We start from the raw sequence: 23834 nt of genomic DNA, 5'->3' as shown, positions 1-23834 counted from the left end.
AACATGAACTGTTTTAAAGCTATAAACACAATTACAGTTTTAAAAACATCCTCAAAGAGATAAGCGCTAGATCAGCCTTTCTCAGACTGATGTCCACAGAATGCCCGTGTGGAATGTACAGAAAAGGAGATGTGAGAAAGCTTCCAGGAGCTGCAATACACAAAGTTAACAGGTTTCTCGTCCACAAGGATCCTCAGAATCTTTCAACATGCAGACGTACAGTGTGAATCTCAAGGAAGGGAAAGGATAGTGCTTTCCCAATGGATCAGATCATGGACACTAGGACACCAGGAATGACATTCCTTGGGATACAGTTTGGGGGAAAACTGAACTAAATTAAAATACGACCATTTAAAATCATTTGTAAGTACTATAGATTTCCATTTACAGAACATTCTCAAAATGACAAAATCATGCTAGAGAAGGAACCAGTGGGTTGCCAGGGGTTAGGGTGTGATTACCGCTGGGCAACACGAGAGAGATTCTTTTGGGGGCCAGGCAGTTCTGTGTCCCGACTCTGGTGATCATTACATGAATCTGTGCAAGTGATAAAATTACACAGAACTATACACACCACCACCACCACCCCCCGCCCAAAAAAGTCCACGTAAAACCGGCCAGCTCCAAGCAAGGCCTCTAGTTTAGCACCACGCTGGCCTCTGAGCATCATGCTATGGTGACGTCAGTAAGCAGCTCTCGCTGTGGGGAGCTGAGGAAGGATACACCGGAACTCTCTGAACTGTTTTTGCAACTTCCATGAGTCTTAAGTTATTTCAAAATAGATCAGTTTGAAAACATTTTCATCACTTGTAAGCACACAAAATACTAAAAGATACACTAACTATGAAAGATGCTCCAAGTGTTCAAAAGACCTTTATTTCAAAATGAAACCTTCCCGTGTTTATAGTCTGATAGCCGCACTCATGCCTAGTAATACTTCTCCGTGGTGGTAACAAGGAAGGAAGTGCAGAGGCGACCCAGCCTGCGGGGCTCTGGCCCAAGTCCCTCCACTTGCTCTGTGTGTATGTGTATATACATGTATATATACCTGTTTGTCCAAGAACCCTTTACCTTCTGGGTCGGCCAAGTCCCATATCTGCGGAAACACAAAAATGCTCATGAGTGCAACTGCCTATCACTGCCCATTTATTCACAGAACAGGAGCCACTGCCAGCACGGTGTGGGCCTTACGCGTCGGCTGGCGTGGCCGTTCCTGAGCTGTGGGTGAGGCGGCAAACTTGGAACAGGTGAATGACCTGCTGCCCATGGCCACACAGCTGGTCAGTGGCAGAGTCTCGAGAACCCCCAGGTCTAGTTGGCTCCAAAGCCAAAATGAACCCATAAGCTGTCAAGATCCCAAAAGGCCTCAGGCCTCTTGTCAGCTGCCCAAGCAGTAAGTGGAACATCCACCAGTTACAGCCCAAGAGGCTCCCAGTGGCCAGCCCACTCCCCAGGAGGCACAGCCCCTAGAAGAAGGGTCTGGTCTTCAGCGGCCAGGGCAGCCCTGAGGGTGGCCTCAGAAGAGAGGTCACTATCTGTCGTCACATACCTTCCCAAGGATAATGTCTGAGAGCCCGGACTTCTTTAGAAAAAGCGCAGCTTCACTCGCCCCGACTCGCCCTGTGTATGCCGGGTCAACCTAGAATGGGGGAACAACTCTTGAGACAAGGCCTCAGCAAATAGACAGCAGATAATGCAGCCCACAGTGCACTGGCTACCGGCTGATCACTTGGAGGACAGAAAGGGACTAAACTGGCTTCTACTCGGGTGTGTGCCTCCCGAGACATGCCCTCTCTAAGTCAATCCAAAAAGACACCAGTGAAACTTACCTGCTTGTAATAAGATTCATATAATGGATTTCCAGTGGGAATCTGTAAATGAAAACCACAGACACTGGTCAAAAGTTGACACACCCCACCCCACCCCCCAAAAAAAGTCATCTTCTCAAAGTGTCATTACCAAAATGTACAACAGGGAAAATCAGAATGTGTGCACTTTAAGCGTCCTCTCTACAGACACTGCAGCTTGTTTTTAGACACAGATCTCACATACTTACTCAGTCTGGGAAGAAGAAACGCTAATGCTCTTTCACAAGTCCTCATTCCTACACAAACAACTTGGTACTCAGGAAGCAGCAGCCGAGGTGACTTCTATTCACCGAATGCAGGGATTTCAACGTGTCCAGGAGCTCAGAGGGAAAAGACACCCTATCCTCTGAGACTGTTTTCTGGTTCCAGAATCCAAACAGGAGTTTCTGTATGCCATCACGAATCACCAGACACGCAAGCTTTAGACTGATTTCCCTGCCCCAGATCTCATCCCCACCCAACCCGTCCTCAGCCAGCCACCAAGGGATACACACTGACTGGCCCCCGCTGGGAGAGAGCTGGCCAGTGACCACTCCTACTGCAACAGGCAGGAAGTCCAAAGTCCTCAGCTCGGCACAGAAGACACTCCACATTCCAACCATCAGATCCCCAAGACATTATTGTTTGGAGGTGACCACCGGCCCTAGGGTCATGTGATTCACTCAAGCCATGTCTGGATCTGGCGGCCCAGCCCTCACACTTTGCACTGTGTCCACAGCTTCTCTTCCCGACCTCAGTGAGCCGTCCCCCAGGGGAGGTGTCAGCTGGGGAAGGAATTAAGCAGCCACTACAATATCAGCTATAAAGGCTTACACATGTTGGTGTTTTGCCACGTGAAAGGAAACATTCCACAAGACTGCCACTGACTTAGTGAGCAAAGTGAAGAATACACAATTACACTTAATCGTACAGAAGAATGGGCACGGGAACCACTAAAGGCAAGGAGGATGGGGAAAGCGAGAACTGAATAAAAGGTGGGAGTACCGTGTTTATTTTAAAAGTCTTTGAATGCTTTCTTGTGATTTTTCATAATGAATAAAACTGGCGGAGATGGGTTCTTTCCAGTTACAATCACTGGATGTGAACCAGCCCAACACTTGCATATTGCTGTGGCATGAAGACTTGCTTCAGGTTAAAAATAATGCTGAGATTACGGTCAGCTTCTCTGGGGGATGCCAACACCTGCGAGCATATAAAGAAGCGAAAGTACAGAGAACACCACAGAGACAGAACGAAAATAGAAGGAAAAGAGCATGAAGACCTGAAAGGGGAGAGAAGAAAGTCAAAACAAAAAGAAAGGGGGAGATCTTGAAAAAGCAGAGAAAACTAAACACAGAGCAACATGAAAAGGAAAGCAAGGCTGTATGACAAAGGAGCCACGGCTTGAGAAAGAAAAGGGGACGACACACAGGAGAAGGATCGAGAGGTAAGTACACAGCTACAGTGGTTCTCTGGCTGGCTGCTTCCTCTGGCCTGGTGCGCTGGCCCGACAAGAGTCACTGCGGTGGGGGGGGTGTCTGTCACTCTCACCTCCTTCAGACCTTAGACCGCAGTGCCCACCATCACACCTCATGTCACCTCCCAGGTTTAAAACTCTGGGATGTTTCCACAGCACATATCGTCAGAGGAGGAAGGCAGACAGAGGAAGCCAAGTCAGGCAGGCTGTTTGTCAAGGTGACAGTGACCGGGTCCAGACAGCACATGGCCTGCCACTAGCTCAAAGGAATGGAGTGCACAAGCCCCAGAGGCCTCCACCTTGATGGCAAAGGTCCCCTTCCCACCAACAAATCAGAGAGGCTCACATCTGAAAGACATTTCCAGTGGGATTTTTTTTAAGATCTCAGGGTAGGCAAGAAAAGAGGTTTCCAAGCTGGTATAATTCCAGTGAAAAAAGGGTATTTGGGGCATACGGAGTTAACTGTTTCAAACTTCCCAAATGCTTCTGAGCTATCAGATCCATCATCAAGAACAACAAGACTCTGAATAAATCTGGAAAAGCCTCCAAAGCACCACAGCCAAAGCTCCAACAGTCTGTGCTAAAGGCTCATCCCCCAGATGGCCTGTGGCCAACTTTCAACCCCACACGATCTACAAGTGACCGGAAACCACATGAGTGTGCCTCAACTATTCCTCTCTATGGGAATCAACTTAGTCAAGCTGGGACAAGGATCACAGTTAGACGCTTCAATGTGATTACTCCTACTTCAGCTACTGCAAAAGCAGAAGGGGGGAAAGGGGAAAACATTAGATCTAGTTGGCACTTCCTCTGACCACCCCGCCTCATCCCAGGGATGGTGGAGGCAGGTCTGCAAGCTGCCCAATGTGCCACCGAAACAGAGCTGAAGACACCTGCTGACAAGTGACACCTCAAATACCCCAATGACAGGCAGCCTATGTGGCCAGCTCCTGGGCAGAGACCACCGTCACAACCAGCTCACTGGTTGGTGCCCGCAGCAGCTCCCAGAGGGAGTGTTACAGCTGCTGGGACAGAGCATGCTGAGAGCGGATACTGGAGCTGTTCACTTCTGTCTGACCCCAAAGCGAGCCCAGGGCCAAGCCTGGGGCACAGGCAGAAAAGGGACGGGCCAGGGAATGACGCTTTCAATATAAGAAAGCTGCAGAGAGTAAGAGGATGCAGAGAGCTGGCCGAGGTCTTTGAAAATGGAAACAGGATGGAGCCAGCCGAGGATGTGATCTCCTTCGCCAGCCCACTCTGCGAAGGAGCCATCTTCAACTTGCAGGGACTGAATTATAGATGAGGATCAATCGTTAACTTTCAATTTGACCATTCAGTTGCTCATCGTATCTCAAAATACTCAGAGATAACGTGAAAAGTTCCTGTGGCCTCTTCGCTCTGTCCTCCAGCCTAGATGCAATTTACAAGCGGGGGTGATAGGGAAGGGGAGTGTACCGAGAACAAGTTCACAGCCTTCTGTTGGGAGGGCTTTAAAACACCATAGTTCATGTGAGCACATGCAATTTTAACACTGGAGAAAAGCAGCTTGAGATGAAGAACACAGCAGAACCACTTTGGAGGGGAAATCCTTTGAAGATCGGGGTTCTAGCCACTCCAAAACCTCTTAGGATTGAGCCCATCCAGCTCTGATCCCCGCTTTTGTCCAGAGGCAGGACCCTTCCTAAATCTTTATGCCTGAAACCAGGAGAATTCCCACTCTTCTGGGAAAAGATGCGCTTTCACGCCAAACAAAGCAATGAGTGCCAGACTTGCTCATTTCAAAATGGCATTTTTTAAAGCAAACCAGCTTTTAAGACTTTTGGAAAAAAGTTTAATTCCTTGTTCTGATAAATAGGAGGTCACATTTATGGAGCACTCACTGTTTCCTATCCCGTACCTCATTTAATCCTCCAACAACACTGTGGCACAGGTATACTGTTAGCCCCAATTTACAAGTGCTCAGACTGACAGTACAGAGCCAATGAGTGACAGCGCCAGAGGAGCACCCAGGTCATGTGGTCCTAACCAACTCTGCACGCTGCAAAAATAGCCCAGGCATGCCAGAGCTGGGCACCGGGTCACAGCACAGACTCCGATGTGTGGTAGCCCTGGGAAAATGCATGCACATGATCATGTGATGGTGCATTTTATTCAACCCAAGAGGTCAGAGTACAAGACTCAACCCGAGTACATAAACTGTCTTGAAAACCACTACAGCATGTCATTTCCCCCAGAAAACCAACACCCTATAACAGCTGTAATTTTCTTTTCTTTTTTTATTGTCATATATCTTTTTTTTTAATTCCAGTGTAGTCAGCACACAGTGTCATATTAGTTTCAGGTGTACAATAACAGCAATTCCACACTTCTGTAGATTACTCAGTGTTTATCAAGATAACTATTCTTTAATCCCCTCTGCCTGTTTCCCCCATCCCCACCCACCTCCCCTCTGGTAACCATCTGTTTGTTCTCTGTAGTTAAGAGTCTGTTTTTTGGGTTGTCTCTTTTTTCCTTTGTTCATTGTTTTATTTCTTAAATTCCACGTATGAGTGAAATCATGTGGTATTTGTCTTTGTCTGACTGGCTTATTTCACTTAGCATAATACCCTCTAGTTCCATCCACGTCGTTGCAAATGGCAAGATTTCAGTCTTCCTTCTGGCTAATAGTCCACTACATATATATACTGCCTCTTCTTTATCCATTCATATATTGATGGACAATTGGGCTGTTTCCACAGTTTGGCTCTTGCAAGTAATGCTGCAATGAACATAGGGGTGCATATATCCCTTCAAGTTAGTATTTTCGTACTCTTTGGGTAAATACTCAGTGGTGCGATTACTAGATTGTAGGGGAGTTCTACTTTAAATTTTTTGAGGAACCTCCATACTGTTTTCCAGAGTGGCTGTACCAGCTTGCATTCCCACCAACAGTGCATGAGGGCTCCTCTTTCTTCACATCCTCACCAACACTTGTTGTTTCTTGTGTTTTTGATTTTAGCCATTCTGACAGGTGTGAGGTGATATCTGATTGTGGTTTTGATTTGTATTTCCCTGATGATGAGTGATATTGGAAGAACAAATATTGCTAAAATATGTATACCACCCCCAGGCAATCTACATATTTAATGCAATCCCTATCAAAATACCAACAGGATTTTTCACAGAACTAGAACAAACAATCCTACAATTAGTATGGAACCACAGAAGACCCTGAACAGCCAAAGCAATCCTGAAAAAGAAAAGCAAAACTGGAGGTATCACAATTTGAGACTTCAAGTTACATGACAAAACTGTAGCAATCAAAACAGTATGGTGCTGGCACAAGATATAATGCACAGATAGATCAATGGAAACAGAATAGAAAGTCCAGAAATAAACCCACAATTATATGGTCAATTAATCTTCAACAAAGCAGGAAAGAATATCAATAGGGAAAAGACATTATCTTTAACAAAAGGTGTTGGGAAAACTGGACAGCAACATGCAGAAATGAAATTGGACCACTTTCTTATACCATACACAAAAATAAACTCAAAATGGATTAAGGACCCAAATGGGAGACCTAAAACCGTAAAGATCATAGAAGAGAGCACAGGCAGTAATTTCTCTGACACCAGTCATAGCAGCATTCTTCTAGACAGAGTCTCCTGAGGCAAGGGAAATAAAAGCAAAAATAAATTATTCGGACTCCATCAAAATAAAAGGCTTCTGGGGAGCCTGGGTGGCTCCGTCAGTTAAGCATCTGCCTTCGGCTCAGGTCATGATCCAGGGTCCTGGGATGGAGCCCCACATCGGGCTCCCTGCTCAGCGGGGAGCCTGCTTCTCCCTCTCCCTCTGCCTGCCGCTCCCCCTGCTTGTGTGCGCGCTCTCTCTCTCAAATAAATAAAATCTTAAAAAAAATAAAAATGAATAAAAGGATCTTTGAAAAAAAATAAATAAAAGTCTTCTGCACGGCAAAGGAATCAGCCAACAAAACTAAAAGACAACCTACTGAATGGGAGAAGATATTTACAAATGACATATCTGATAAAGGGTTAGTATCCAAAATATATAAAGAACTTATACAACTCAACACCAAAGAACCAAATAATCCAATTAAAAAATGGGCAGAAGATCTGAATAGACATTTCTCCAAAGAAGACATCCAGATGGCCAACAGACCCGTGAAAAGATGCTCAACATCACTCATCATCAGGGATATGCAAATGGTGTATTTTCAATCAAGTTGACAAGTTTTGCAGGAATTAGGCAAGTAACACCCAAAGACAGCCCAGTCTGTGTTTCTACTTGGAAAACCAAATGCTGACACAAAAATGCAGCCCATGGAGCACGTGGCTGGCTCAGTCAGAGAAGCATGCAACTCTCAATCTCAGGGTCGTGACTTCAAGCCCCACACTGGGTGTAGAGAGGACTTAAATAAATAAAACTTAAAATAATAAAACCGCAGCCCAAAGAAGTGCTCACTTGACAGTCCTTACGTTTCTGCCTTCCACTCAGCGCTGGCTGCCCTCACTGCTTGCAAAGTCATTATCTTGGCTATGTGCGCAGTCATATTCTGCAGCTGAGGAAACTGGGATTTAGCTCGGCAACATTCAAAAACATCAGAGAACACTAGGGCGTCCCTAACCTCCCAGCAACTGAGAGCTCTCTCCAACTGCCCCATAAGAGGTTTCTAAACCAGAGCTAAGGTAAACCTTGCTGAGAGAAGGAGAACACTGATGTGAGAGACAGCTCTTATAAATCACAAGAAAAAAAGATACCCTAGTTTTAAAATAAACAAAGTATAAGATAAAAGCGATTCAGAAAGAAAAGACACAGAAAAGTTGGGGGAAATGTTCAATTTCCATACTGCAAAATAGAGGGAAGCACCAGCATTTGCTATCAGGCTGGCAGAGTCGGCAAGGGGGGAACGAGCATCCTGGGTCCTGTGGGTGGGAAGACGATCAACTGGCTTTCCTGCAGGGCGATGCAGCACGCGCAGTTAACATGTACAGCCCCGATGTGCAGGTTTCACTTGATTCCTACCAAACTCCAGCAAGATTTTTTGTAGATAAAAATAAGATTATTCTAAAATGTATAGAGACAGGCAAAGGAACCAAAATAGCTAAAACAATTTTGAAGAAGAAAAAAAAAATTGGGAGGAATCAGTCTACCTGATTTCAAGTCTCGCTGTAAGGCATCATGGCAGTGATGAAGGGTAGACACACAGAGCCATGGAACACAACGGAGAGCCCAGAAACAGAGCCACATGGGTGTGGCCGACCGACTACTGACAGAGGTGCAGGGCCATTCATGGGGAAAGAGGCCTGCCTGGCATACGGTGCTGAAGCAACTGGACATTTAGAGGAAGAAAATGAGCCTCAATCTAAGTCTCACACTTTCTACAAAAATTCACTCCAAATGGGTCACAGGCTTAAATGGAAAAACTTAAATGGAAAAACGGAATATTCAGGATCAAGGGCTGGGCAAAGAGTTCTTAGACTTGATACCAAAAGCCTGACTCATACAAGGAAAAACTGAGAAACTGGACCTCATCAAAATTAAAAATGTTTATTCTGTGAAGGACCTCATCAAAATTAAAAATGTTTATTCTGTGAAAGACCATGGTAAGATGATGACGAGCCAAGTCACAGAAATATTTGCAAATCACAGATCTGACAAAGGATTAGTATCTGAAATATATAAAGAACTCTCAAAATTCAGTGGCACAAAAGCAAACGATAGGGGAGCGGGGTGGTGCCTGGCTGGCGCAGTGGGTGCAGCATGCGACTCAGTCTTGGGGTAGTGAGTTCAAGCCCCACGTTGGGTGTAGAGTTTGCTTAAAAAAAGGGGGGGGGCAAATGATCAAATGAGAATACAGACCAAAGAGATGAAGAGACATTTCACCCAAGGGGACACACAGAGGGCAAGTAAGCCCATGAAAAGATGGTCAGCATAGGTTAGTCATTAGGGAAATGCAAATCAGAACCACAGGGAGATGGCACCACACACCTAACAAAATGGCGAAAATAACAATGACACCAGTGAGCACGCAGAGAAGCTGGATCACTCACAGGTGGACAGTGGGAAGGTAAAAATGTACAGCTACTCTGGAAAACAGTTCAGCAGTATCTTAAAAAGAACTAAGCCTGTGACTGATAACAAGACCCAGTGACTGTCCTGGGCATTCATCCAGAGAAATGAAGACTTGGGTTCACATAACAACCTGTACTCAGATGTTTAGTGAAGGCTGATTCATAGCTGCCCCAAACTGGACACACACACCAGATGTCCTTTGATGGGGGACTGGTTAAATGAACTGTGACACCCCCCCCACCCCACACTGTGGAATACCACTTGGCAATGAAAAATGCCAAGGAATGAACTACTGACATGCACAACAACCCAGAAGAATCTCCAGGGGATTATGCTAAGTAAAAAAGGCCAATCTCCAAAGGTTATGTGCTGAATGATTCCATTATATAACATCACTAAAATGCTGAACTTCTGGAAATGAACAGATTAGTGGGTGCCAGAGGTGAAGGAAGGCATGGGAGTGGCTAAAAGGGCCAAGAGGAGGGATCCCTGTGTGGGATGGAACCTGTCTTATCTGACTGCAGCAATGTCAAAGTTTTGGTTGTGGGGGCGCCTGGGTAGCTCGGTCGTTAAGCATCTGCCTTTGGCTCAGGGCATGATCCCGGAGTCCTGGGATCGAGCCCCACATCGGGCTCCTCCGCTGGGAGCCTGCTTCTTCCTCTCTCCCACTCCCCCTGCTTGTGTTCCCTCTCTCTGTCAAATAAGTAAGTAAAATCTTAAAAAAAAAAAAAGTTTTGGTTGTGATGGTTGGTGTACTACAGATTTGTAAAGTGTTACCACAGCAGGAAACGGAGTGAAGAATACACAGGATCACTCTGCATTATTTTTCTCAAGTGCATGTAAATCTATAATTATCTCAAAATAAATTTTAAAAAGAGTGAGAGAGAACGGAGACCTCACAATCAAGTAACAAGGTGACATTCTGAGACAATCAGGCAAATATGAATACAGACTGGCTATCAATGGGGTAATACTAAGGTATGATCAAGTGTGTAAGGGGTTGATGTGGCACTGTGGTTATGTAAAGATAAATGGTCTTCTTGTCAGAGATGCAAATTGAAATAAGATTTCTGAGATTTATTCTTTTTTAAGATTTATTTATTTATTTTGAGAGAGAGAGAGAGCAGCAAGAGCATGGGGGAAAGGGACAGAGGGAGAGGGAGGGAGAATCTCGAGCACACTCTGCGCTGGGCGCAGAGCCTGACCCAGGGCTTGATCTCACAATCCTGAGATCACAACCCGAGCCAAAATCAAGAGCTGGGACGCCAAACCGACTGAGCCACGTATGCACCCCAATTTCTGAGATTTAAAATAAAAACTTCAGAAATAAAAATGTATATGGCAGAGGAGGTCAAGGGATGGTAGACAAGTGCAGAGATTTGCAAAACGGTATTTGTTTGGGTGCCTGGCTGGCTCAGTTGGTAGAGCATATGACTCTCAATCTCAGCGTCATGAGTTCAAGTCCCACATTAGGCATGGAGCCTACTTAAAAAAAAAATCGCATTTGTTGTAAACGGGTGGTGGGCACATGGGAGTTCATTAAACTCTTCCCTCTACTTTGAGTGTGTGTTTACATAATTAAAGACCAACATTTGATGTGTTTCTGCTTTGGCAGGGATGCTAACGGTACAAGCCACTTCAGGTGTTAAGTACGATAAACAAAGAGCAGCTTTATCACCAGCAGTGTGATACTTTTGACAAACAATAAAAACTAGCACTTCTTTACCACACACATACACACAACCCCTTCTGCTACTGTGAGGCCTCTCCCCGAGGGTCTGCCCCGAGGAAGTGATCAACTATGCAGGAGGTGGGGAAAGGCAAGAGCTTATATCAGTTCACCCTGCTGGAGAGCAAGGAATACCCGTGACAGCAGAGGCTGGACCCAGGCGAGGATCCCGCATAGCAGTAAAACAGCATGGGCAGAACATTTACAAGCGGGGTATGATCGTCAGGTATTTGCCAAATGCAAAGGGAGGGCCCAAACCAGCACAGCCAGTGATGACCCAGCTGGTAAGCCCACAGCGATCACATATGCACATGGACCTGAATGTGGCAGGACGGACGCCACAGGCTAACACTGATTCCTACCAGTGAACTGGTTCCCCATACCCACCCCATGGCTTTCTGAGTTCACCAGTGTTCTACATTAGTGCACACTGCTTTTGTAAATAAGACAGAAAAGGGAAAGAGCCACATACAAGAAGAGGGATCCGAAGATAATATGACTCTCCCTGGAGACCCAAATGATCGCCATGACAAAGATGTGTACCTGCCATTCAGCACAGCATGCAGGGCCTCCGTCCAACCCACTCAGAACTCAAGGCCTGCGGTGGGGACATGACACGGGGGGGAAGGCCTATAGTCCCCACCTACAAGGAGAACCAAAGAGCAAGAGAACCATGCCCCGAAGTTTAGACACACAATGAAGCATCAAGGTGAACAAGACAGCCAGACGGAGTTCAGGGCCAGGAACTATCAGCAGGAACGCAGACTCAAGGTGTAAAAGCTTCAGCGCTCCCACGAGACCACTGCTCTTGGCCCCATCTATCAGAAACGGAAATAAAAGAGAAACGAGGTCACTTGAGGCAACCTTCCCACCCTGACACACCACCCTGTCCTACACTGAGTTCCAAAGGTCTCCGCCCACACCTCTTGGCCTGGCGCTCCTAGCACTGGGGGAAGCAGAACCACAGTGAGGTCAACAGTGCCACCAGACAGACGTGGACTCGAGTCCTATCCCACCACCAGAGTACTGTGCAACCCTGGGGAGGGCGAGCAGTCTCTCTGTGCCTCAGTTTCTTCATCGCATTCCCACCACCAGAGCCTGGCATTGGGTGAGCATTCCTCCAACGCTGGCTGTTTATCGCCCCGTTCTCCTCCTTGTCCTCTCCTTCCACCTGCTGCCATGTGAAATCCTATCCCATCCCTAGAAATGTCCCCTCAGGCCATTCCACTTCAAACTACTGACCTCCTACCTACTCTTCACAGAAAACTTCCTGAAAGAGTGGTCTGCCCTTGGGCCTTGAAATTCATTCATTCACTCATTCAGCAAACACACATTAAGTCCACACAATGAGGAGGAATCAAGGATACAAAAGGGTGTGAGACAGAGCTCTAGGGCTCAAGATAGGGAGACAGGCAGGCAAAGTGAGCACCGGACTACAGCACAAGGTGCCAAGGGACATGAGGGCTACGACAGCAGGAGGCACAGCTGAAGCCTCCAGAGCCTGAGCCAGGGCTCAGGGATGGGCAAGGTGGATTCCAGGGCAGAGGGGAACGGCAGGGACTTGGGGTCATTCGGCACGGTTTCAGCCTGCCAGGAAGGGTGGACAGTGAGGTAAGAGGGTCTGTGCCCGCCCTGCTGAGATGCCCAGAACATGATCCCCGCAGCGAGCTGAGCAGATTTGCACAGAGGCAGTGAACTGTATAGGCACTTAGCTACGCGGAGTGAGTGACGGGGGAGTGACCAGGGGGAGACTTCGGTAGGCCTCCAGGAGGATGAAGCCAAGGAGTGCAGCCACTCACTGTGCACAGACACAAAGAAAGGGGGCTGTTCACCTTTAAACATGCTTCTCTGGGATGTCCCTATGGGACATGGAAGTGGAAATCTCATTCCCATTCAAGCAGTTTCTACAGAGCGTCTTGCAGAGCTCCTAGTCTGGAAGAAAATGTCATTACATGTGACAACGCACACAGAAGGCAGCCAAGTGCTCAGAGGAACAGACAGGGATGGCGGGGGCACTCGGCAGCCCAGACACTCACCTGTGAGGCTGGGGAGACCGACACTGCCCAGCTGAGCCTGTCTGAGGGGATACAAGACAACAAGCACGCCTAGGAGCACCTACGCTGAAGCACTGGGGCGTAGACAGGCCTGCAACACGGATGGAAAGAGACACCACTGGTGGGAAAACACCAAGGGAGCAGGGTCCTGAAGGGAGCAGGGGACGGGCAGGTAGGGAGGGGTATGGGGTTGAGGGTGGCCACACAGAGGACAGGTGGATGGGACTGGAAAGGGTCAGACAAAAAGGAGTTCCTGGGACCTTGCCCAGACAGCTTGGCAGAGCATGGAGCAGATTCTAGCCCATTCTCCCAAAAATGCTGTTTAAGCTCAAAAGCGGCCCTGGCCTCCCCAGAGCCTCCCTGGATATCGCTCTTCCCAGCATCTCAGAGAACAGCACCCGTCCATTCTGTCCTTCCTTCCTCTGCACAGAGGACCAGGCCCTGAACAGACTCACAGGGGTGACAGCTCAGCAGTAAGGGCCCCTACACAGCAGGGCACCTACTGCCTTCCTTGAGAATGCCCTCTTCTCACAGTGCTCCCAACTCTCCCCAAGTGTGCCCTGAATCTTCCCAAAATTCCTTTCCTAGATCAGCCACCCTGGGGTTCCAACGTCTCTGCCATATGCTGAGCCCTGGCCCGATACTTTGCCATCCCTTCAGCAGGCATGCTGCCCAGCACTCGGGGACCCCCAGCGGGATCAGGTCGGCCGCTCTCCATGCCCCTCCCCTCCTCTCTGAGGGTGGCATCATCAGCCTCCCAGCACCCACTGCTCTTCTACAGAGCCTGGGTCTTCTAGGCACCAGGTACCCAGTAGGATCCCAGATTGAGCAAGACAGTCGCCACTGCCGAGGTGGAGCGGAGCATCAGGTCCAGTCAGGGAACAAATACAGAAGAGCAAACATGCTGGCAGGAGCCGGGAGGGGAATTCACATGGTCATTCCCCAGCTCAGAAAAGACGCTGTGGCTGGCGAAGAGCGTGAGGTTCCAACCCTCAGCCTAGCTCTCGAGGTGCCCCACAGCCATCCCCTGGCCCTGCTGGGCTAATTTCACTACTCCCCCGCTGCCCACCACACACGCACTCCCTGGACACTCACACTCACTCACACTTGCACACACTCGCAAACACACAGCGCTCAATCCCAGCTCTCCTTCCTGCTCTGGCAGGTTCTCTACATACTGGGCACCGGATGCTCCTTCTCTGGGCACAAATTACTCCCTATGCCTGGCGGGGGGCACTGTGCCTGCTCAAGGCCAATTACCTCCCAGCCCCGCAACCGAGCCCCTGCTTTAAAAACTTCCCCAATTCCCCAACTGAAATGAGTCTCTCTCTTCTCCACATTCGCACAGCCCCAAATCTACAAATGGGACATTTCTTAATGTCCAATTCTTGTCAAGGCTACTCTACTGACTGGGGCCCCCTCCTTCCTACATTTTCAGGTCTGGGAGGTGGGGGGTGAGGCAGAAGTCTCACACCTATTCTACCTCTTGCAGCGCTGGCTCTGTAAGCAAACCTTCCGTATACTTTTTTAAAAAACAAACTTGTTTGTTTGTTTGTTTGTTTACAGAATGGGTAAGACTTTGATGGAGTCTCAGGAGGGAGTGGGTGAGATGGGTGCAGAGAGGCTGATGATCGGGTAGACACAGCTCCACCACTCAGCAGCAGAGTGAAGACAAGCTACAAAGCCTCCTGGGGCCTCAGTTTCCCCAGCCAAGGAATGGGACTAATACAGCGCCTGCCCTGAGGATTACTTTAAGTACCGGATGAGAATATGTAGGTAAAGTACACTCTACAACCCCCAGATGCTACTGTACCCATTACTGCCCTTCTTATTACTGTCACGGAGACAGAAGAGCTGGCTTTATTTATAAGGAATCATGAGGAGTGGGAAGGGAAGTCAGGCAAAGTTATTAATCAGGGTGTGTTTGGCAAGAATCACATCACAGCCCTGACAGCACGCCACACCAAATGATCTTTGCCAAAAAATGATACAATATTTCACCAAATGCTGGCTACACTACAGTACATATCGTACTCATTTTCTCGCTCAACTAGTTGACTAAGCCGCTTCCAACAGTCTTTTACTAGTTCTCTTAGTCTTACTTATTTTTTTTAAACATCCAATTGCACACACAGCAGGTTAAGTGCTTAGTAGCCGTGAAATAAAGGATAATTCCAAGTGGCTAAGAGGCAACAAAAAATTAAATCAAGAGGCCGAATGCCAACAGGACCAGCTTGGTGTACAAGAAAATGCCGATTCCCTTGTCTGGGCAACAGAAACAACAGCCCCGACCTGCACGCACTCAGCAACCGTGGGCATCTGCTCATCCCCGATGGAATCCTCTTCTCGGTGGAGAAAGCGTCCACAGTGGATACAGGGATATGGCACTCCGGGCTCAGAGACCGTTCTGGTCTTGATCAAAAAAAACTCCCAGCAGGAGAAATGTTCTCAACAGCACACACCTAGCTCTGCCGGGTCCTGGCGCCTCCAGCCACACACAGTGCTGTTTCTAGGGTGCGGGGGAATTCAGAGGGCTAATCCCTGCCCCAAACTTTCCAGTCCTGACTTCATAATGTCCCTGTGAGGATCTTTTTTTTTTTTTCCTATTTATTCTTTCCCCCTTTAAAAGCAGTCCGAAAGAAGATCATTTCCTTTTCCCACTGGACATGTAAAACTGCAAACATCCTTTGTGGATTAAGAAAAGCCAATTTTCTGTGGCTCAACAGGCGTGCTCGTTACTGTCATTAGTAAATCAGAGAACCCCCTCCCCACACCCTCTCACAGCACCAGTGAAGGGACACAGGGAGCCCTGTGAAAGGGTGGGGGCCTGGCCGTCAGGATGCTGGGCCTCAAGGCCTCCCTGACTCCCCTTCACCAGCGCACTAGGTGTCTGCTTCTTCACCCAGGAGAAAGAACATTTCCACTAATCGACTCCCATCAGCTAGAGAGACTGCTCCTGGCCGCTCTTTGGACCCTGCTGCCACCAATCAACAGACAGTTATCACCTGCCTGCTCCAGGGGCTCGGGACACAGCAGGGACAGAGCTGCTCCTGCCCTCCCAGGAGCCCACGGTGTGCTGTCCACAGGAGAGAACACTGGCTTTGGAGCCAGGGCTGATGCAAGCATCCCGACTCCCTGGGAGGCCTGAAACCTGTCCTTTTAGCTCTGTCCTTCTCCATTTCCTTGTTCAGAAATGAGCCCAGGGACAGAGACAATGACACTTCCCTAATGGGGGGTCAGTGGTGAATGGGCACAAAGTGGGTGTCCAAACCCCCTCCCTTCTTCTGTACAAGACCTGCACCTCAAATCTCTCCCCAACACCTGGGTTACCAGAGTCAGGGAAGGGGCCTCTGACGAGTGGTAGGGGGTGGAGAGCAGCCAGTCTGAAAGGCTGCACCCATCTGCTCCCTCCAGTCCTGCTGGAACGGAAGAGGGAAAAGAGGAAGGAAGACCCAGGCCCCCTCTTCCTGCTCTCCTTATTTCCAAGCCAGTGGAGGCAACTGCAATTCATTCCACTTCCGTAGGCTGCCACCCAATCTCCACAAGGGTATCCTGCCACACAGGGTCCTACTTATCTCTGTGCCTGAAAGCCCAGCTCCGATTGAGCCATCTAAAGGGCAGGGGCTCAGTTTTAGTCTTCTGGGTCCCAGACCAGCACCGGCTAGGTGCTCAGCAAATGGGATCTGACGGTGCCCCCAGGAGCTAGGCTGCTTCTCAACTGCCCCTATATACGGGATCCCACCAGGTCTGGAGGGCCCGCTGCAAGGTGATGGTTCTTGTCTCACCTGTCCCAGCCACCCACCTGGCACCGCCCAGGAAGGCTGTCTTGCCCTGCTGGCTGGACACACCACACCTGCCTCCTTCTCCTGCCTCCTCCCCACACTTAGAATGCCCCAGTGCAAATAACCATCCCACACACTGCTTCAATCACCAACCCCTTCTGCTCTTCTGGAAACAACCTCAGGCCAGGTTGTTCTTTATCACTTCATGTCCATATCACAACAAACCTCTCTGAGCTAGTCCCCAGCTCTGCGCATTCTCTACGCAAGCGGTCAGATTTGAACGTGTCACTTCACTCGTCAAGAACATGACATAGCTCCTCCCTGCCTCACATACTGCGGACCTGCCCTACCATTCTGCCATTCATTCAACAGATGATTACTGAGCACCTAGGGACCAAGGATGAATTAAAACAGCCTTTGTGGACCTAGTCTATGCAGTAGGGGAGACTGACCATCAATCTAATAATCCCACCAACAGAAAATTACAGACTGGCATGTGGAAAAGTACAGAGTATCCCCACAGGCAGCAACAAAGAAGCTGGGCCAACCTGTCAGGGAAGGCTTTACCTGAGGAAGTGATGTGCCAGCTGAGATAGGAAGAGGAGTAGAGGTTAACCCAGAAATAAAGTGGGGGGGAAGAACATCCCAGAAAGGGGGCAATAAAAAGCATGTGTAAAGGCCCTGAGGCAAGAGGGAACATCGCCTGAGCAAGCAACTGGAACAAAGGTGCAGGGGTTGGGGCACCTGGGTGGCTTAGGTGGTTAAGTGTCTACCTTCGGCTCAGGTCATGATCCCAGGGTCCTGGGATCAAGCCCCACGTCAGGCTCCCTGCTCAGCACGGCGTTTGCTTCTCTGTCTCCCTCTGCCCCGCCCCCCACTCGTGCCCGTGCTCGCTCTCTCAAATAAATAAAATCTTTAAAAAAACAAACAAAAAAGGCTCAGGGGCCACAGGGCTGAGCAAACAGGGAGGGTAGAACCAGGAAGCGTGGGATGCAGGTGAGCAGCGTGCTAGATGGGGCAGAAGCCCAATTCTAGTCTGCAGACAGTGACAGCAAGCCTTCCTGGCACCACCCTTCCCAGCTTGCAACGGGTGTACACAAAAGGAGAACTGACTTTGTATCGGCTGGTCTGAAATGTAATTGGTAAATCGGTAAGTACAGCAATCCCACGCAGTAGGCAGAGGCAGGGCCAGACGGAAGTCTAAGGACATGGCTGTTTCTGGTCATCTGCAACCTCTACTTCCCTCCAGCAGCTTGTGACACTGAGGGCTGGGCCTACTATGGCGGACAGAGCATTCTAAGCAGGAGCAGCCCTCTGGGCCACCCAGCGGGCAGGTCTCCTTTCCTTCCCTCCCCACCCCCCCACCATCGGCCACTCTCTAGGCAAGCAGACACCGTGTCAGTCCCTTTTGTCTCAGGTCAATCTGTAGGCCAGGCACAAACTGTGTCCCATTTACCAAACCACCTTCTTCCTTTAATCCCTAAGTCACCCTAGTTAAAAGAGGGCTATGGACCCCAGAGTCCCCAGCCCTGGCCTCACGTTCAGGCCCTTTGAGCTAGAATTCCAGTGTCCTGGCTTCTGTTTATTCTGCTTTGCCTCTGTCTGAAAAAGCATGCCTTCCTCTCTTCCCAGCGTCCCCACAGCCCAGCCCAGACGCCCCTTCTCTATGCAGCCCTTTCCCAAGCAGAAGCAAGTTATCCACCCTTCATCCAGCTCAGACCACCCATGGCCTGGGCCTTCACCATGGCCTGGACCAAGCCGACCCGCCTCATGGGCTGGGCATGGCTCACTCATTTCTGCATCAGCCATGAAGCACCAAACACCCATTCGAGCAGGGAAACTGTAAAGACGATAAGGCAGCTTCTGTTTCTCCCATGACTTTCCAGTGAGATGAGATTAAAACAAAATAAGAATTTAAACAAGTGATCTTCTCTCCACCAGACTCCACAGTATCTAGAGGTTAGGTGGCATGACCACTGTTTAAAATCAAATGAGATCTCATACTGCTGTATGCTTGGCAGTTAAAAAAAATTAAAAGGGGCGCCTGCGTGGCTCCGTTGGTTAAGCATCCAACTCTTGATTTCAGCTCAGGTCTCGATCTCAGGGTAGTAAGTTCAAGCCCCGCACTGCGCTCCTCATGAAGCCTACTTAAAAAATAAAACGCACAAACAAACAGAACCTACAGTGCAACACAGAGCCCCAGGCCTGCGTTAGATGGGCTGTGTCAGCACGAGCTTGCTGGGTGTGACCTTGCACAAGTGACGTAGCCTCTGGACCTCAGTTAACCCCTTTATACAGTGAGGATAAGACTGACCAGGGTGAATCGGGAGGATACAGTGAGCAATGCAAAGTGCCTTTCCTGCTCGGTCCGTGGCTCCTGAGGCCTCCCCAACCTCACACGTGGGACCCTAAACTCCGCTTCAGTTCTCACCACGAGGATCACTTCACCCCGGGATACACTACGTATCTGCTCATTTCCTTCCGTCTGTGCCCCACTCCTGAGAACCTCGGCTCCATGAGACAGGGCTGTCTTCTGGTTCACTGCTACATCCCACTGCCCAGGAGGTCTCCAGCACAGAGGAGATGCCCAATACGTATCTGCTGAATGAATGGTGTGTGGGGTGCTGACACTCCACTGCCAGGAGGCGGATACATCATATGGAGTTACTCCCAATTTGCACATGGAGAAACTGAGATACAGAAAATACTGCACAACTGAGGGCACTGAAAGGACATCTGGGGACCCTGAAAAAATACACCCTGAAGGAACCTCAAATGATAATGGGGTGGGAGAGTTGTCTTTGAGGAAGAACGTGGAGTAAGTAGTCTTCCAAGTGGACGCTGGCTGCTCAGGTGAAGTCTGAGTGGGGAGACCCTGAGAGCGCCCCCAGCGTGGCTGCCGAGGTGTCTCTCATGGGGGTGGTGGCGGTTGTGTCGTCCATCAGCTAATAACGTGAAGCGGCCTGAGGCATCAGAGAGCAGACACTCAGCTTTCGGGTACCATCTGATCAAAGACAGTTCCCTTCTTTGCTGATCGGGTGAAGAATGAGGCATGGGAAAGTTGCTTTAAAGTTAAAAATTGGGGTGCCTGGGTGGCTCAGTTGGTTAAGTGTCTGCCTTCAGCTCAGGTCATGATCTCAGAGTCCTGGGATCAGGCCCTGCATCTGGGTCTCTGCTCAGTGGGGTATCTGCTTCTCCCTCTCCCTCTGTGCTCTCTCTAATAAATAAATAAAATCTTTAAAAAATAATAATAAAGTTCAAAATTGGTGTGGAGGGAGCAAAACTTATATGTTCTTGCTTAACTGGGAGCTACTCGGTCCACAAACCAGGCCAATGCAGGTCAATAAGATAAAGAGCCAGGGAATTCTGGGTCCTACAGGGTAGGGCCAATCTTTACTCTAAAACCTGACTCTCTACTCACCAATTTATACCACATCACCATTAGCATTCTAGTAAGACAGAGAGAGTAGCAATTATTTTAGAGAAAAAAACAAGGGACGAAAGGACAAACAAGTGCCCCAAGCACTTGGCATTCACTGCAGACACGTTCACCGGGTGTTGCTCTGGGCGAGGTGCCCAGCAGGCTGCCTGGAATAGGGGAAAGAGCAGGGCTCTGCAGGCAGACAGATGTGGGGCTGACCCACCAACTACGGACTGCAGCAAGTGACTTAAATCTCTGTGGGTCTCAGTTTCTTGTTTGCAAAATAGGAATAAAAACCTTAAAACCTGGCACCCATTAAAGAGATGACGCATCTCGAATGCCTGGGCATAGGAAGCACATGACAAAGGAGGAGGACCCCAGTGGCAAGGCAGAGGGGGTGGAACTCCTTGGGCACAGGGCACTCTCTTCTTCAATGAGCTCAATGCTTTCCATGTGCTTCCTGGGTCTAGGGCCATGCAAGGGACCCACAGAAGGTACAGGAGGGAGAACTGTCATTGAGGTGGACTGAGGCAAGAGACCACCAAGGAGGCTTCCGAGAATGGTCTCCAATGGGCGGGAGGTAGGCTAGGTTGAAGCAGGAGATCACAGCACAAGGGGGGGGTATGTAGGGGGAGCACTGGGAAGAGCAAGGCCTTACATGAAAATGGGGCAAGTGTGGGAGAGCAAGCCGGCAAGGTCAGGTGGAGCAGGCCCAGGGGGCGTGGGAATGCTGAACCAGGAACAGTCAAGCTGGACAGAAGGAGGGGAGTGAAATGGGAGCAGCTGGAGGTTTCTGGAGCAGGAGGTGGTTGTGCGGAATGAACTATGAGAGAGAGGCTAAGTAGGAAGGGGGACAACCCCAGACCTGTTTACTGGTGGATGTGGGTAAGGAGGTGGCCAATTCCAGCGGGCAGCTGGCAGGGGTGGGGTGTTAGCAAGGGAGAAACAGGAGGCTGGACTCCGGAAGGGTCTTGGTGGGGGAAGGGCATGCTCTGTGGGGAGACCCTAAGACAGGAGCAGACAGAGAGAAAGAATGCAGAAGACAGAGAGAAGGCCAACTGGTGGGTTACAGTGACCAGTGTTGTGAGGTTCAATGACAACCAACGACAGGCCACTTAAGTTAAGGATGGCACGGCGACCAGTAACTTATGAGACCATATGGTACAAAGGGGGTGAGGGACACAGGTGAATTTCCAGGGTAGGAGAGGCAAAGGGGAGCTGTGCTCGGAGGCAGGGAGAAATCACCAAGACACCAATGGAGGGAGAAATCAACCCTAGACTCCTGACTCTTCAAACAGGCAAGATTTGTATTCAGGGTCAGAAAAGACTGTACAGGGANGAGGTGTCATAGATTTGGGGGAGTATGGAGCAGACCAGGAAAGATGCTGATGGTTAAAGTATTGGGGCCAGAGGAGAAATACGATGGCCTACTCCCCTCTACAAACCTGCTGGCAACCGCTTTACTCACCTTCAACGGGCCATCCACGTTCCAAGTGCACCCTACACCTCAGTCCAACCAGAGCACAGCCTCATGCTCCAGGCGACTCCCTGACTGCCCCCAACCAGAAATTATCCTAGAATCATATCCATGCTTCCCCAGTAATAATCTGTGAACCTGTGTGATCCCTCGGCTAGACTGAAAACACCTTAAGGGCTATGTCTCCCACCTAGCTCGAGGAGAACACCTGGTGCAGAACTTCACCTAAGAAAGGTAAAGAGAACTGTTGACATAACTACCTGAAGGAAGAAAACCTGGTCATGCCTTTGTTCAACAAACATATAAAGGAACAGGAAGAAACCCAGAAGTCAGAGACCTGAAGTTGTCATACACTCCTGGCTGTCAGTCTCTTGAAACTCCTTCAATTTTGCTCCCACCCCTAGCCCCATCCCACATGTAGAGAAGAAAAGCCACCTGTAAACGGCGCTGGAAGGTGTAACTCACTGGTTCCTGCTTCGTGAGTTTACCGGACACCTCCTGGGTGCTGGTCACAGGAGCAAGAGTCTGCACCTGCTCTCACCGGGTGCCTGGTCTAATGGGGAAACAGACCTCTGTAAACCAGCAAAGGTGCTGAGGGGTGTGTGGAGGAGACACACTGCTGGTGGGATAGAAGAGGGGGCCCTACTTATGACAAGTGGTCAGCAAAGGCCTCTGGGAAGAATGACATCTGAGCTACCACCTGAAAAAGGAAAAAGAGCCAAGCACTGACAGCACCAAGGGAAGAAACAGGGAGGAGAACTTCGGGAAGAGAACTTCAGGAGAAGGAACAGCCAGTGGGGACACCCGGAGGACAGAGAAAGCTCAGACTATGGGAGCAGCAGAAAAGCGGCAAGTATGGCCACAGTGTGGGTACCCGGGAAAGAGTGGGTACCAGGGAAAGAATGAGACCAGAGAGGGCAGGCAGGCACCAGACCAGCAAGGCTTCCTGAGAAGGAACTGGGATTTTATTCCAAAAGGTGATAGGTAGGCAAATCATATGACCCAATTCATGTTTTCATACCTTCACTCACAGTGGCGAACCACTCCCTTCCTCCAAAGCTAATCCTTCATCAGTAAAATAAGAATTCCTCTCTCCTGGGGCACATGGGTGGCTCAGCCGTCAAGCGTTTGCCTTCAGCTCAGGTCATGATCCCAGGGTCCTGGGAACGAGCCCCGCATTGGGCTCACCGCTCGGCGGGAAGCCTGCTTCTCCCTCTCACACTCCCCTTGCTTGTGTTCCCTCTCTTGCTGTCTCTCTCTGTCAAATAAATAATTAAAATCTTAAAAAAAAAAAAAAATTCCCCTCTCCTTGTTGTGTGAATAAGCGCCAACGTGTTAGAAATTCTTAAGCACTTAAATTCTAAAGCACTCAATAAACATCAGCCATTGTCATCACCGAAGTTCAATTTAGGGCTACTGTCAAAATTTGATAGTTTTAAAAAGATTCCCCCCAAAAAACTGGGAGCACTTTTTCATTAAGCGAGCCAAAGTGAGTTTCACCCCACCACCCCCACACACACACCCTAAACTGTAGCAACTATTAATAATACCCAACATCTGTATGGCACCTAGTTTACACAGCATTTTAGTACCTGTTATAAGAACATGTTAATAACCACTCATCTTTAATACTTTTAATTTACTGACAGTGTCACAAATTCGCTACTTCTTGCAAGATTTAGCAGGTATGCATATCTCTCTCCTTGGAACAGCTGGCCAGTCATGCCTACCTGCTTATCAGCTCTCTTAAGGTTTAGCATTCTTACTGCTGTGGTCTACATTCCCATATGTCCCAATCTGCTGGAGAATTAAATGATGATAATAATTACAGTATCGCTGAGTGCTTTGATGTGCCAGGCACTGTTCTAAGTGCTTTACATGCTTAATCTTCACATTATCCCAGTATTTTTTTTATATTTCCATTTTCTAAATGAGTTCTAAGCACTTACCCAAGGACACTCAAAAGAATAAA

At 48.9% G+C, this 23834-nt stretch overlaps 1 protein-coding gene and 1 long non-coding RNA gene across 9 annotated transcripts in view; both read right to left on the bottom strand.

Moving 5' to 3' along the window:
* Window positions 1–23834, bottom strand: part of EPS15L1 (epidermal growth factor receptor pathway substrate 15 like 1) — a 96440-nt gene that overhangs the window by 69392 nt on the left and 3214 nt on the right. For all 8 annotated transcript variants that reach the window (XM_040629110.1, XM_040629113.1, XM_040629116.1 and 5 more), the window contains exons 2-4: window positions 1830–1871; window positions 1550–1639; window positions 1049–1096 (exon numbers count right to left, since the gene is read on the bottom strand). In XM_040629110.1, coding sequence (XP_040485044.1) covers window positions 1049–1096; window positions 1550–1639; window positions 1830–1871 — 180 coding nt within the window. The remainder of the gene's footprint in view (window positions 1–1048; window positions 1097–1549; window positions 1640–1829; window positions 1872–23834) is intronic.
* LOC103677155 lies at window positions 10483–18284 on the bottom strand. Its single transcript, XR_572329.2, has 3 exons — window positions 13165–18284; window positions 12961–13060; window positions 10483–11946 (listed from the first exon to the last, which is right to left on the bottom strand). It is a non-coding gene; the product is annotated as an uncharacterized LOC103677155 (long non-coding RNA).

Source organism: Ursus maritimus, unplaced genomic scaffold, assembly GCF_017311325.1.
Source record: "Ursus maritimus isolate PB19 unplaced genomic scaffold, ASM1731132v1 scaffold_14, whole genome shotgun sequence".
NCBI lineage: Eukaryota > Metazoa > Chordata > Mammalia > Carnivora > Ursidae > Ursus > Ursus maritimus.
The sequence above is the reverse complement of the archived record's forward strand: the minus strand, read 5'-3'. Positions and strand labels throughout refer to the sequence as shown.